The 16,123-nt window shown below is 39.3% G+C and overlaps 1 protein-coding gene across 1 annotated transcript in view; it reads right to left on the reverse strand.

Annotated features, from left to right (window-relative positions):
* LOC134796911 (organic solute transporter alpha-like protein 2) overlaps window positions 1-15,872 on the reverse strand; it is a 32,792-nt gene extending 16,920 nt beyond the window's left edge. Inside the window, exons 1-2 of the mRNA XM_063769111.1 lie at window positions 15,457-15,872; window positions 4,235-4,383 (exon numbers count right to left, since the gene is read on the reverse strand). Coding sequence (XP_063625181.1) covers window positions 4,235-4,383; window positions 15,457-15,613 — 306 coding nt within the window. The 5' untranslated portion in view covers window positions 15,614-15,872. The remainder of the gene's footprint in view (window positions 1-4,234; window positions 4,384-15,456) is intronic.
* Window positions 15,873-16,123: the final 251 nt, after the last annotated feature.

The raw sequence follows: 16,123 nt of genomic DNA on the forward strand, positions 1-16,123 counted from the left end.
CGTACTTTGTAAAAAAAAACAACTGGTTGCACTCCGGGAGTGCCGACGGAAGTGAAAGCTCAATGACTATAGTCTGTCAAGCCGGATATGTCAGTAGCAATGTAAAACAAACTAAAGTATGGTATCCCTAGGAAACGAACAAAAAGCAGTAATGTACATCGAACAACGATGAAATGTAAACAAAACAGTTCCACAGATCAGATATAAATAACACGCGATATTCGAACAATTCAGACGTAGGTAGTGTTGCTAAGATTTGCTTGACCAAGTATAGTCCAAAATGTCTGAAGCACTATGTATAATTGACCCATCCTCGTCCTTTCTATTGAAAAACTTTTATTCCGAAATTGCTGGTCAGTGAGTTTGTTTAAAATTCGAAATTCAAATTTGTAGCGTTAATTGTTTAAAATTCGAATAGAAATTGTAAAGTTACCTTGCAGACCTCGCATCTAAATATATTTGGTCATGATATTTTGAGTTTTATTCACCAGTACCAGAGTTCACTTTTATTAGCGATTTCATCAAGATGTATAAGCTTTATTGAATTATATTGGAGTGATATAAAGTTAGAATATAACTGTGAGATCCTCGTATTTCAGCCCGTACAAGATTAGAACATTGAGCTTTAGGCCGGAGCCCCACTGCTGCGCACGCTATGTACACGACCCACGTTCCTATACAAAATTTCGTGGGCTTGCCCACTGTTTGTATTAAAACGTGGGCCGTGTACATAGCGTGCGCAGCAGTGGGGCTCCGGCCTTATTGCTTAATATAAAAGTCCAATTTTAAATAATTGACCTGATTATGATACGTTATGACTAAAGTTCTTTGGTGAATAACATTGTCCGTCACACATGACGTCAGCGCGTTACGCGTTACGCGTTACGCTGTCTCGAGTTTATCATTTTTTCCCCACCTCAAAAAGTGCTCAGCGCCGCTAAAGAAGTTTTCACTTCAACCTTTTTTAGGGTTCCGTACCCAAAGGGTATAAACGGGACCCTATACTCCACTGTCCGTCTGTCTGTCACCAGGCTGTATCTCATGAACCGTGATAGCTAGACAGTTGAAATATTCACACATTATGTATTTCTGTTGCCGCTAGGATAACAACAAATAGGTACTAAAAAGTACGGAACCCTCGGTGGGCGAGTCCGACTCGCACTTGTCCGGTTTTTTTTAGGAATTTTGGAAACGGTAACGTCACACAGTGGGCTTCGTCCACTATTGGGTCTGAGAGCGATTTAAAACTCGTTTGTATACGTTGTACTCTAAAGTACTCTAAACTAACCATCAGTAGACCTAATGTCGTCGTAGTAAGGTTCAGTAATAGTCAGTTAACAACAGTGCCGATGTTTGTAGGTGATTTGACAGTGTAGCCTTCTAAAACATTGCAGTCATTGACCCTATGTTAAATTATTCCATAGTATGGTGCAATATATACGGAGAACTATGTCAGTCATTATATACACAATGGCATAGAGAAATATAGTAAGTAGTTTTTTCTCCATGACGGTGGCTAAGAAATAACTGCATTCCCGTTGCCAAGGAGGTTTTATTTCGCGAAAAAAAAATTTACCCTCACATAGAAAATAGACCAGCCAAAATGTATGAAATAGCCAAATATTTTTTTTCGCGATTTCGGTGTTGGTCCCATAGTAAAAGTTGCTCAGTATAATCCCAAAACCTCCTTGGTAACGGGAATGCAGTTGTTTTTTAGCCACCCTGTATACTTGCATAATATGTAATAGGACAGGCCTTACCTATTCTACTGAAAGAATTTTAGTCGAATTTTGAAAAATGGTGCAAATTATTCCGCCTTTTAGAGTTTTCTAAGTGGATCGAAAATCTTGATCGTTTTTCTCATTAATTTGTTCCTCATTCCTATTAATTCCTCAGTAATTTGGCAGTCTTTATTCACCGGTCTCTGATATTACGAAGCAATTTCCAACCGCAAATACACAAAGATTAAGTACCTAAGATTTTCCCAGAATCTTGGCTTTAAAGCTGATTAACTTCGCAACGTATTGCGACAAATGCTTTTAGCAATCCTAACCCCAATGATGTTGGAGTCAACTTCTTTCACAAACCCATATAGGATACGGTAAATGAACTGTTGACACTGTTAACTGATTGTAAACCTTATTGTGTAGGACTTTAGGTCCAACGGTGATCAGTTAAGTCTAATTGCATTATTCATAAATGTTTATCAAATCTAAAAAGTCGGTTGTCCCTATCCGTCATATTGAAATTTCTGTTTGTTAGAAAAAGACAAAATTTAACAGAGGTTTGTGAAAGGTTGCTAAGTTATATGAATAAGAACGGTTGCACCAAACTGTTTGTCATCGTTAAAGAGTTCGCTAAATTTTATTGGATGGACTGTTTCATAGTAAACCCCCCCGCCGGGTGACGACGTACACTTCGTGGGCTATCAAATCCGCTGCAGACCTTTCTTGGTGCGACTCTAACGTATACAGAAAGGAAACTTCCTACAAAACCGAAGTTTGACAGCGGTTCAGGGTCGAATCATGCTGTCCCTTTCTAATATATGGCACTATCCCTTTCGGCTATTTAGGGTTGTTAAAATTCAAGCCTAATATCTTATCTGTGGTCGTGCACGCAAAGGGACGTTAAGTTGTGTCAACCCTAATAATTGCTCGGAGCAATGCTGAGCCGAACGGAGCCGAGTTTGCCCGAAGTCAGGAGTTTCGCACCCCTGACGAAAGTATCTTAGAGTCGACACAGTCGACATATCTTACATGTTGCTCAATCAAGTGTCTTTCCTTTTTGCGTTTCGCAAGTGTTTGTTGGAGGATGTTAACATATTTACTTTGAGTCAGTTATTTAAAATATTAATATTGCGTAATGTTAGGAAAGGTCGCGATTTACCGATACTTAGCTGAATAGTTGGGAAACTAGGTTCATTATCTGGCTTCAACTCAATTGGCAACACCTACTAAAAGACCTAAAATTAAGATTTTAAAAGATTTTAATGTTTAGCCAAGTGTAAAAATACGGGTGCATACTACAACTCATAAATACAACCAATACACCCGGGATTACGTCAAATATAAACAGGATAATGTTAATAGAACATGCGAAACTCTCTCCGATTAATTGCAAAAGTGGTTGGTATTTACTGACCGGTTTTATGTGTGTCTGTCTACCATAGTATTATATGATCTGTGACCATAGTTAGATAATTATTAGGAAGTAGTGTCATGCAAACGGTCTTTGATAGGCTTATAAGGAAAATGTTTGTATTCCTGTGCATGTTAATTTATATTCACTCACCGACCGGCTCAAAATGTTCACCTTAGAATAAACGTAGGTAGGTAACTAAAGTATTCTGAATTATTCTAACGCTGCAAACTTTTGTAATACAACCTAGAGGTCGCACAATCGAATACATTAATCGCAACACGGTCTTAACTTTGGGCCGATATTTTAGAAGTGACTTCATTAGCGGCGCTGTGCACTTTTTGTGATGGGGAAAAAATGTGAAACTCGCGACAGCGTAAGACGTAAGACGCTTCGTGAGACGGACGTGACCTGATCGAAAAACTGTTACAATGTCATTGAGTTTTCACTTCTGCCGACACTTCCGGAGTGCAACCCGTTGTTTATTTTATGTGTTAAGCCCACAGACAAAACATCCTCTAGACTGAGCATAGTCGCGCTACCCCCTCTGCCACGCATACGGTAAATTTACTCCATGTTCGATTCGAGTCGAAAGTGTCTTTGTGTGACGTCCGTGAACTCGTTCGTGGTTTGAACGGACCAATCACGGCACGGGATCTCGCTCACCTCGTCCCGCGCACCCCCGCATTTTTGGCAGCATCGGTTGCATGAAATAATTGCTCTAAACTCGGTCTAGATCATTATGGTTTTGAAATTTGTTCTTATGGGAACTACAGGCCATGGTGGAACATTATTTTAATATTAGGACAGTGTCAGAGAAAATCATCTGTATGGTACCTACGACATAACACAGCATGACAGCGTGCCGGCGCGGCGTGCTGATACGTAAAAAAATACAGTCGGATTGATAAGACTCCTTTTTTGAAGTCGGTTAAAAGAGAGAGACATGATTGGCAGGAGGAATGTTTACTCTTTACTGTAGTGTAAAGTGAGTTTGGATAAAGACAAGATATACACACGACGTACGACCACAGCATCCAACTTTACAGGTACCTACATAACTGAAGCTAAGTATATTATGAGCATATATACTTACAGGATACACGGCTAGCACCACGGCGGCATGGCAGAATGCGCTGCGCCAATGCCGTAGTGCGGAGCGCAAGTTGAACGCGTACAGTGCGCACACACAGCACACACATAGTAGAGCGGAAGACCATAGCACCCAGCCGTATACTTGCAGTGCTGGAAAGAAAATGTACAGTTTAGTTTTCGTTGCAAATTGGGACACGTGGGATTTAATAAATTAAATATGTAAATAAATAGGTAGTTCGTTTCTTAAAGCTTCGCATCTGTAATCACGGAAGCAAGCTTTACTATTAGTATATTATCGAACGAGCGAGCGAAGCGAAGCGAAGTTCTTACATTCGACTTGGATCACGCAGCTGGCTAGCGGCACGTCCCGGCATTTCGATGTTTTTAAGCTGAACTGTCAGAAGATAGTTTGATACTCAAGAACTTAAGTAAATTTGTTCTAATTTAAATGAAATTGGGTAAACGTGTAGTTGAGGGCATTATATTTTAGTCATTAAATTATGAGCAGGCTCGATCAAGGGATTATTGAGATAGAAGAGCTTAGAAGGCCAAAAAGCTGTTTGTGAGAGGTCTTGCTATTCTGGTCATTTTATTTGCAAAAAACATGGTCGAATTTAGTATGAAATGAAAGTGCTCGGTTTGCACTTTTATAATATCGTTTTTAAATTTACCATTTTGAGATAATTAGCAAGATACAAATAAAATAATATAAACATAATATAGGTATTAGACATTTGACAGGAAATATTTCGGCTTAGCACAGATACAGTTTATTTTAATCTCTATGATTTCTATGATGACTTAAATCCAGGGGAGGGACAGTCGTATATAAAGCACTTTATTCGAAAAAATAGCGACATCTATATTACTTAACGATAAACTTTTTTATAAATATGGCTTCACTTTATTTCGTCAGAACGTCTTAAAAGTCTTGTATCCAGGGCATGGATCAAACAAAAAAACATCTGTTAGAACATAGTCTAATAAAACATGGTCTTCCATTCCCAGAGTGACACGGGGCTACGTCACAACAACATGGCCGCTATATATAGCGCTATCGCATATTATCATATAGCGCTGTCGCATGATGACGTAAGCCCGTGTCAGTTAGGTGACCTAGAAAAGACGGGAATGGAGTACCAGGCGGAGTATATTATTATACCATGTGTTAGAACAGATTATTTATGGCCATCGTTGCCATGGAGGCGATTGTCACAAAAAACAACTTTGTCAAATAAAACTACACAGTGTTTACATACATACATAGTCCAGGGTTGGGCAGTATTTCAATTACATGTATTTGAAATACGTATTTGAAATACATTTTTGTATTTTGTATTTGTATTTCAAATACTACCTGGAAAAGTATTTTGTATTTGGTATTTCAAATACTGAACTCACATGTATTTTGTATTTTGTATTTCAAATACTTCAAGCATCAAATACATTTCTACAAAATACATTTAATTAATTTCTATAATCCTAAAATGGAACGTTTATTTAAATATAATGTACGACTTGTACGAGGGCAAATACAATGCGCGAGCTATTCTGCGCGGAACTTTTCGTCAACAGCCAGGGTATAGGGTCATTGCAGTAGTTTCCGTCCATGCTCTAGTTTTAGACTACTTGACGGATTAACAAATAATATATTTCATTTTTAATTTACTACTTGCGAAATATAATTTTGATATCATCATCATCGTAGTCATGGCAAAGTCTCATGGAGGAACTCAGCATGATGCTCGATGACCTCAACCGAGTTTCACAACGGGTGGGCTTGAAAATGAACATGGACAAGACGAAACTTATGTCAAATGCCAATGTTGTGCCCATCCCAGTCTCTGTTGGGAACTCGGTACTCGAAGTTGTTGACTCGTACATCTACCTAGGGGGCTGTCCATAAATTACGTCATCGATTTTTGACGATTTTGGACCCCCCCCCCCTTCCTATAATCATCCAAAAATCATGCTTCAAATGACCCCATTTCCTCCTACTTCATGCTACCGTCATCCGATGTCCAGACCCCCCCCCCCCCTAATTTGAAATGACGTAATTTATGAATAGCCCCTAGGACAAGTAGTCCAATTAGGTAGGTCCAACTTCGAGAAAGAGGTCAACCGCCGAATCCAACTCGGTTGGGCAGCGTTCGGGAAACTACGTAATGTCTTTTCGTCCGACATACCTCAGTGCCTCAAGACGAAAGTCTTTAATCAATGTGTGTTACCAGTGATGACTTACGGCTCCGAAACGTGGTCTTTCACTATCGGCCTCATCTCAAAACTCAAAGTCGCTCAACGAGCTATGGAGAGGGCTATGCTCGGAGTTTCTCTACGTGATCGAATCAGAAATGAGGAGATCCGTAGACGAACTAAAGTCACCGACATAGCCCACCGGATTAGCAAGCTGAAGTGGCAATGGGCAGGCCACATTGCACGCAGAGAAGATGGCCGATGGGGTCGAAAAGTGCTCGAGTGGAGACCACGGACTAGCAAGCGCAGCGTAGGACGTCCACCCACAAGATGGACAGACGATCTTGTTAAGGTCGCCGGAAGACGCTGGATGCGGGTCGCTTCCAACCGGCACGTATGGAGGTCCAAGGGGGAGGCCTATGTTCAGCAGTGGACGTCTTATGGCTGAGATGATGATGATGATGATGATGATCATCATCATCATCATCAGTCTGCTCTCGTCCACTGCTGGACATAGGCCTCTCCTATTGCACGCCATTGAGCACGATTTGCGGCAACTCTGAACCAGCTCTTGCCAGCCGCCTTGCGAAGGTCATCGCTCCATCTAGTCTTAGGGCGTCCTACGCTACGTTTGCCGATGCGCGGTCTCCACTCGAGAACTCGTCTACCCCAACGGTTATCGGTTCTACGGCTAATATGACCGGCCCACTGCCACTTCAGCTTGCTAATCCGGTGGGCTATGTCGACGACTTTAGTTCTCTGACGGATAACTTCATTTCGAATACGATCCCTCAGAGAGACTCCGAGCATAGCCCTTTCCATAGCTCGCTGAGCGACTTTGAATTTATGGACCAGTCCTGGTCTGGTCCATAATTTTGATATGTAGACAGATATATATATTGTTTCGACATTAAGGATTGAAATCAGTCCAAATTTGTGCAGCAATGTAGGTTTATATTCAAATTTCGTCAAGTGGACGAAAACTAGCGCAATGACCCTATAAGTTTTTAGGAAAGGATATTCGTTAAAAAAACTAAATGATTAAACAAAAAAATTGAAAGGTATTTTGTATTTTGTATTTGAAATACATTATTTTAAACACTGTAATTTGTATTTTGTATTTCAAATACCCGTCACCAAAGTAATTTGTACTTGGTATTTCAAATACTTTTAAAAATGTATTTTGTAATTTGTATTTGAAATACGTGGAAGCCAGTATTTTGCCCAACCCTGATACATACATACATAAAACTCAAAATAGAATAACACCCCATTTATTGCCTGTACTACGACATAATTCAGATAAGTAAAAATACTTTCAGTTTTACAATGTTAAAAGAAACAAAGTTTTCATACGCCATCACAGTTGCTGAGAACTTTATTACCAAAAAATTTAGAAAAATTATGGCGGGTAGATTCACAACCTGCTGCGTGTAATTGTGTTTCGTGGTCAATTGTGTGTTATTCCAGCCGTGTATGATAGGTAATTTATTTACATCAACAATCAAGTTAAAAGTACCTAATCTGTTTTCGTGTATTACTAAATATCGTGAAGCCTTTCTTCAAAGTCTAAGTTTTTTACGTTCGCAACATACTTAGACGCTATTTATGCCCCTCCCCCCCTGATATTGATGTTGATATTTCTGGTTAAGAATTACAGATGGCACTTCAAAATGGACGCAAAAAAGTTCCACGAGAGGGCTCTCTTTGTCCTATATATTATTATACTCTTTGCGTAAATCTATCTAATAAATCTAATCTAAATCTAATCTATCAGTCAAGGGCTCCACAGACCTTGCAATAAACCAGGCGATTTTTGATCCATTGCCGCCTATAGTGCGATATAAAATAGTAAAAATTAAATTAAATGGAACTCAAAAATGTCCATACTAAATTGTTGCCACGTGTAAGCGTTTTACGTCAAAAATGTGACAGTTACGTAGAAAGTGGTGCCCTCATTTATTTTCTACTATTTTATGTCGCACTATACGAGTACCTAAGTAGGTGCTACAAAGTCAATCGCTCTATATAATTTTTGGTTTACTGCGAGTTCTCAGTTCGGGGCGAACTACTAGTTTATTTATTTGTTTACTTTATTGCACACATCATAGGCCTTTTCGTCTATAGCAGACGATTTATGGTGTAACACCGGAGAAACACCGGAGAAACAAATATATAAATAAAAATAATGTACAAATGGCGGACTTAATGCCTAATGGCATTCTCTACCAGTCAACCCTCGGGCCAAACAGAGACATGTAAAAATGGTGCAAGGAGAACAGAGGCATTTATTAGAACATTGGAAAACAACTGAACAACAAATACAAATAGTTTATAAGTATACAAATATTAGTCATTATTTTTTTACATTTTCCTTTTTATTCTGAACTTTTTGTAGCGTTTTAGAAATATGGCAGCGAGGATACATTAAAATAAGAGGTTGTTCTGATGTATATCAGCAATAGGTGCTGGTAGTCGTATTCTTCTTCTTTTCGTGTCGAGGTTCCTTTTCTTATACGATGGATGCCCAGTAGGCAGCGGTGTTGACAGCCCTGGCTGTCGCGTCCCTCAGATCCAGCTCCGAGCAGTGATGCGGGCATGCGGGGCACGCCAGTAGATGTGCCATGGTTTGCGTTGCTGGGTCGCAGGTACACTGAGTTGAGGGGCTACGGAGCAATCCCCATTTGGCCATGTTTTGCCTACAGCGACCAACTTGGGACCTGAGCCTGTTTAGGACAATAGTAGTCGTATTTACCTCCCTATATACCTCCAAAACTCGCCAGTCGCAAAATATTGGAAAAGTTGACAGAAATGTATTTACGTTAAATATTTATACAACTTCTCAAGACATACGACCGGAGTTGACCGGACCTACGGAAATTTTTATTTTGGATATTGAAAACTTTTATCCATGTGGAAATTTTCGCTGTATTGTGGGCCTACGAGTAAAAACATACCTCAGAATCAAAATCACCAGAATAAATGCATACCTTCCAAACACTTGGGCTTACTTAATTTCCATTTTAGTTTCTCTTAAGCTATTTGAACTTGACACGCTGTTGTTCTAGGTTAATTAGGTACGCCAGTCACAGTTTTAATGTAACTCGGCTCGAACGCTTATTGCGCAAGAGACGCAGGTTTTTTCATACTGAGCATTTTAAAAAGGAGTATTTTGAATCGACTTCCAAATTTAAAAAGTTTTCAAATACATTTGAATGTTTGTTATCGTCAATTTTATTTTGTGTTTCTTGTCTCCGAACTTCGTGATTTGTGAACCGGTTTTAATAGTTAATTATCGCTTCATTACAAGGGGTTGTTAAGTTGTTCTTTAACCACTCGTGTAAATATTAATAACCGAGCAAGCGATAGATTCTAAAATTGGAAAACGAGTGTAGCGACCTAACCTACCTATATTTAACACTTTGACTGCCAAAGAAGACACAAAGGCGCATGTAGTGATCCAAAAGACTCGAGCCTTTTAGCTCTTTTTTTAGGGCTCGCCTCACCTCTTGACGCCTAAAAGGCTAAAAGCCTATTTTACTAATTAAATAGAAATAGGCGTCAAGAGATGAGGCGAGCCCTATAAAAAAGAGCTAAAAGGCTCGAGTTTTTTGGATCACTAGGCGCACGGTTACCGTTTAAGAACCTTCATACTTTCGAAAAAGGTTTACTATGGAGTGTTATAATATATGTAGGTACCTAAATAAAATAGCCGTGGCGTTCAAAAAGATAAGCTTAATAATTGCCATGCCCCATAGTCATAATTTAAATGTCCAAGAGTATTACAGCCTAATTCATTTAACTTTTTATATAGTTGTTAACTCAACTTTTTAACTAAATTGGACCAGTAGGTATATGTCAACCATTATTAGGATTAGGAGTACCTATTAGGACTTAGGTCATTTATGTCAAATGACTTTAATAGCATTTTAAACTGTTTTGAAGTAGTTTTCTAATACCTTTTATCATTCACTGCTATTACGCCAAACAATTATCAACACGCCAATGTTACGCTCCAGAAGGGCACGACAGCATGAAACTTATAGTTTAATTGGTGCAAAAAGTAGTCAAATAGAAACAGCAAAACTGGACCTGGACCTTACGCCTTTTGTAATAAGGTTTACGAACTGTCAGTTAACAGTGTACTAAAGAAAAAACAGACTTTACAAAACTATAAGCGATAATAGAAATGTACCTACTTCTTGTCGGTAGGTGCATCGCAAATTTTAACCCTTTGGATGCCTTGGCGTTCTCTGGCTTTAGTAGCCGTACCATACTAGTTGACACTTGACGTTTACGTTAGCGACTGCGTAAACTCGATTGCTGTTCATCTCGCTCGCACTGATGTATCGAGTTCACGCAGTCGCTTACGTAAATATCAAATGCCAACTCCTGGTAGCCCTGTAATTCTCTTTTGACGTAGAGACAGACCAAACTTATGGCATTTACAATGAAAAGGTGTAAAATTGTCATCATTAATATCAAATTATAAAAATGTGACGTTTATAAGGACATACCTACTTTGTTCTGTCAGTCAGTGCAGAGTTAGCTTAGACGGTCTCTACCAAAATCCAAATTTCAACCAATTAATGACGATGTTTTTAAAGTGAGTATTCGACCGTCAATGTAATTCGATATTTATTCCAATGTTAACTTAACCTTAAATGTTAACTGGTCCAGAGAGCCTCTAAAACATTAAAAGGTGGTTGGCCTTAACGGTACCTTGTTAATTAAAAATTAGTGCCTACGAGTTATATTAGGTATTTATTTATAATAGGAAGGACCAAAGCGCATCGTCTCCGCTGGCTTGAAGGACCATATGTAGCCGCCGTGCAGGTCAGGATCTCGACGACTCAAATAAAAAGCTTCGATTTGAAGTAAACTATTATAATTTCAATAGGTACTGGTTTTACAAGGGTTCCTTGACTAAACGGTTAAATGTAAAAGTGGTGTGGTAATCGTATGGAGGCTGATGAAAGAGTGATTTGCATAATTTGAATGTCCGAAAATAGTGGTTAAGATTTGGGTGCCTCTAATTGGCCGCGATACATAATATGTGGAGCGCTCCTATTGGTGCTTTAGAAAAAGCTTCCAAATACTAGCCGAGCCCGACGGCTGCGTTTAGTTACTGTATTATACAAATAAAGGTTGCGTTCGCAACAGCCACCTTGAGAGGATGGGTGAAGATCGGGCAGCCAAAAGGGCCTACTTGGGTCGACCAACTGCATGGACCCCGTCCTGTTAGTCATCCTAAATACCGTTGGGCAGATAGAGTGGAGGCAGATTTCCGTGAGCTCGGCGTCGGCGAAAGCTGGCGGGATAGGTAGGTACCGCTCTGGACCGCTCAAAGTGGCGTACTCTTGTGTTGGAGGCCAAGACTCATTTTGCGTCATCGCGCCAACCAAGTAAGTAAGTAATTTATATTAGGACGTTTACTTTATATAAACGTCCTAGATAGTACCTACCTACTTAAAATGGTAATGCCCAATAGATGACATTCTGATGTCACCTCTACATAACATAAGCAATATACATTATACTCATACTCATACTCATTCTTTATTGGTAATAGGTAATTACATGTCAGCTTACATAACTAGTACAAATAACATTAAAAATTAAAATTAAATACATTAGCTACTTGCGTAGATTTCTATTTTTATCATTAATATTTCGCAGTCAGAAATTCTTCTATATTATAGAACGACCGCTCAACAAGCCAAGCTTTAAGTTTATTTTTAAAAATTAACAAACTAGGTGCGTCTGTTATTACTGTTGGTAGATTATTATACACAGAGGGACCCATGACGTGTATAGTTTTTGCCGTCTTTGCTAAGCTACGGGGCACTGCTGCTAGTTTGTGCCCGTATCGTGTAATACGGTCTATTATTGTCACCCCGCCTGTGGTATTTATCTAAATTCTCTCGCGTGTATGAGACTATTTGCAGTATCAAGAGACCTGGCAACGTGATAATCCCTAGGTTAGTGAAGTGTGGCCTTGCAGACTCGTACCATGGAACTCGAGCAATAGCCCTTATAGCTCGTTTTTGGAGCCTAAAGACACGTAGCCAATCGGCCGCACGTCCCCATAGCTCAAGCCCGTATTGAACGATGGACTGTAAGCTGGCGAAGTAACAGCTACGGACTGCCTGAAGCGTAAGTACTGTCATCAGCCTGCCAAGGGCGAAACATGCCCTTCCCAATTTGCCGCACAGGGAATTAATATGACTCTCCCATGTTAGGCTTTGGTCTATGTGGAAGCCCAAAAAGGAGGTACTTTTAACCTGGTCTATGGTGCCGCCGGCGATATATGCACTGCTTTAATAAAACTCGTTTGTTGTTAACTTTCGATTTCAAGATATATCCACATTTTTGAACGTAACCTTGTGACCCAGTGACATGCGACATACCTATTCTGCGCTATACGCCTACTTGTGAAGTCATAATTATGAGCTTTATTATGTCATAAATCCGGTCAGGGACGACTATGAGGGGTAATTTAATTATGCTTAACTGTTAGAAAATACTCGTAGGTAGTTAAAGAATTAAATAAATGCTAATTTCATTGTTGTTCGTTTCGTGAGAAAAGGTAGTCATCTCAGAAAAGTATGCCTTGCAGTTAGGGTTGCCATGCGTCAGGATTTTCCCTGAAATATCAGGATTTTTGTCCTTTGTCAGGGTTTTTTTAAACCGCTACTAACCATTGGAACCTAGTTAAAAGTTCGAAGTTGGGCAAAGGAAAGGGAATTGAGGTATGCTATGCTGCAGTTACGTGGTAGCTAGTTGTGGGCTGGTCTCCCACGAAAGGTTTTGGAATAGGGGATGAATCATGAATCACCCTCAACAGAATTTTCGGAGAAATTACTCGTAAGGTTTTATTTCCCAACAGATTTCTTAAATGAAAAATATTAGGTACCTACAGAAAAAGATACTTATGTTATACCTACCTACATTCTTGTTCTAACATGAAATAATAATATATCGGATCGGACAATATGAAACCGCTCTAAGAATGTCTTCGCAATAACGTTTACTGAGAATTAGCAGTGTGGACGATGGTACTGAATACATCTGCATGAAATACATAGAACAAGTGCATTCATGTAACAACGGAAGCATTATTTTAAGATGTGATTATATCACTGCCAATGTGTCCGGTGCCAATTTTGTATACTTATGAGGAATGAAAGTACGAGTATACACGTAGGTACGTCACATAATCTACATTAGAAATTTGGGTCTAGTCGCCAAAAACTGTATTGTACCATAACGAACACAGGGAAACATAAACTAGTAGGTATTTGTACATTTGTTAAGACGGAAGTGGAAGTGGAGAATCCGCGCGAAAGTGCCTTTTCATACAAACATAGTCCTCATTTTCCTCTCTGGTTATTGAAAATATTTTGAAACAATATGTTGTATATCAACCACAGCTATGCCCTTCGTTTGGTTTATTGGTTATTCGAATTACTAATACCTATAAAGGGGACTGATTAACAGTCCGCCGGACGGTATCGGCACAGTATAATAAAGAGGACTAGGTATCGGCCTGTCAGCTATTAGAACAAAATTTTGACAGTTCCGAACAACTGACAGGCCGATATCGTCGGACCGGACTGTTAATCAGTGGGTGGGCGCATTTAAGAGTTACGAGCATTTTAAAATGTGTATGGAATTGGTTTTTCGCTTATTTTTCAATAATAAGTCAAACGGCCTTTCGGAGAGGAAAATGGGGACTACATTTGTATGGAGATTTGGAGAAGCAGTCGTCCCCTTTCCTCTTAATAAGAAACAAAATAAACATGTCAATAACACACAACATTTTGAGTTGACCTACAAACTACCGACTTTCAAATAAAATATCGTGTCAATGCCGCTATGTTGTTTGTTTGTAAACAAACTGATTATGTATTAGGATTTAGATCAACACAAATTAGGTTTAGCTTTATTTTTACAAGCTTTTATTTAGTTTCACCTGACCGTTGTCTGTCTGTCTGTAATCAAATCTTGCAAGTTAAATTTGACCCACTTCCCGATTTCCGATTGAAAATTTGCATACACATGTAAGTCGGGTGACAATGCAATATTATGGTACCATCGAGCTGATCTGGTGATGGAGACAGGAGGTAGCCATAGGAACTCTGTGATGATTTGATGAAACAAAGCAACCTAACTGTGTTTGGGGTTTTTAGAATTGTCTCGATGAGTATTAGCTGCCTGTGGTAAGAAAAGTACAGTCAGCGACAAAAGCTGATACCAAAAATGAAATTGTACGATCACTTAAAATTTCTATTTCCTTACTCAGTTTAAATCTTAGCTTATTTTGTTTAATAACGTGAATTTATTTATTTACCACTTTGTAGTCATCTTACCGCGTTCCCGGTTGTATCCTAGATACAGAATAAATAATAGTACTACTAGAGGAGCCCTTGGTTCCCTTAGCTACGTACTTATAGGGTAATTGCGTCAGTTCACCGTCCAGTTTCCATCCACTTGGCGTAATTGCTACAAAGAATTGCGTATCATTTGAATATACAGTTATATATTCAAATTATACGCATTTCTTGAATATATAGGCATACCTATATAATATTCAAATTATACGCAATTCTGTAGCAACTACGCCAAGTGGACGGAAACGCACTGGACGGTAAACTGACGCAATGACCCTACTTATACTTCGCACTAAGATCTGCTTAGGCACTAGTTTTATTTTGGACTTCTAGAATGAGTTACACCGTTAAATGTATCGTAAGCAACTGTAAATAGGATAATTCTTTTATTTTTTGCAATATAACGCAATCTACTTACTCTACCTTGGTAAGTATAGGTACATATATAATTAAATTATTATGTAGGTATGCGATGCGGTATGCTATTGCCAACCAACTTGCCGTTTCTTAATAACTGTGATCATGATACAAGTATGGACTCGTGAAAGTCACTTGAATAACCCTTATTAGGCAACTCTACGACCGCCCTTGAACTCATCCCGGAATCAAGCGAAGGCTGCACTGTTCATTGCATTACCTTCCACATACGTTCTGAAATCAGGTTGAAGACTGTAGCTATGGCACAAAAACGACGTATTCACTGCATTGTTCGATGCTACAAGTGCTTTCTCAGCACTCACATGTCTTGGAATTAAAATTCTCGTTTCCTGACTCGCCTCACTTTGTAAATCCATATTTACAATCTGTTAATTTTTTAGTCTGTGTCACTTCATAAAACAAAACACTTTTTCAAATTCGGCGTTCGAATTTTAAAAGTCGCGCGTTTTTGGCTGTCATGGAACGAGTGTCGGGGCGATGGCGTCCGACTAGACTGCCATGCCGGGCGTACTGACGCCGTTTGCGTTCACTTTCTTTCGTCATTTTGGTTGGTTTGCGCAACACCAGTTTACGTAGAGACGTTACGGTCGTGATATGTAGCTCAATGTGCTTAAGCGCCCCTATTTCTATATTATGGGAATAGGTAAGGTTTACTCGGGTAATTCCGAATGTCGAAAACTGTCGGATAATTCCGAAAGAGACTTTTATTATGATGGAATTAAGGGTGATTTTCATCTGAATTTCGGAATTATCCGACATTCGGTAATACCCGAATACACCTTAGTAGGTTTTACCTACCCGGGAAGGAAAAAGAGCGTAACAAGTCTATTCACCTAAATTGGATGGCAGGGGAGCGATTTTTTAAT

Source organism: Cydia splendana, chromosome 14 (genome assembly GCF_910591565.1).
Source record: "Cydia splendana chromosome 14, ilCydSple1.2, whole genome shotgun sequence".
NCBI classification, from domain to species: Eukaryota; Metazoa; Arthropoda; class Insecta; order Lepidoptera; family Tortricidae; genus Cydia; species Cydia splendana.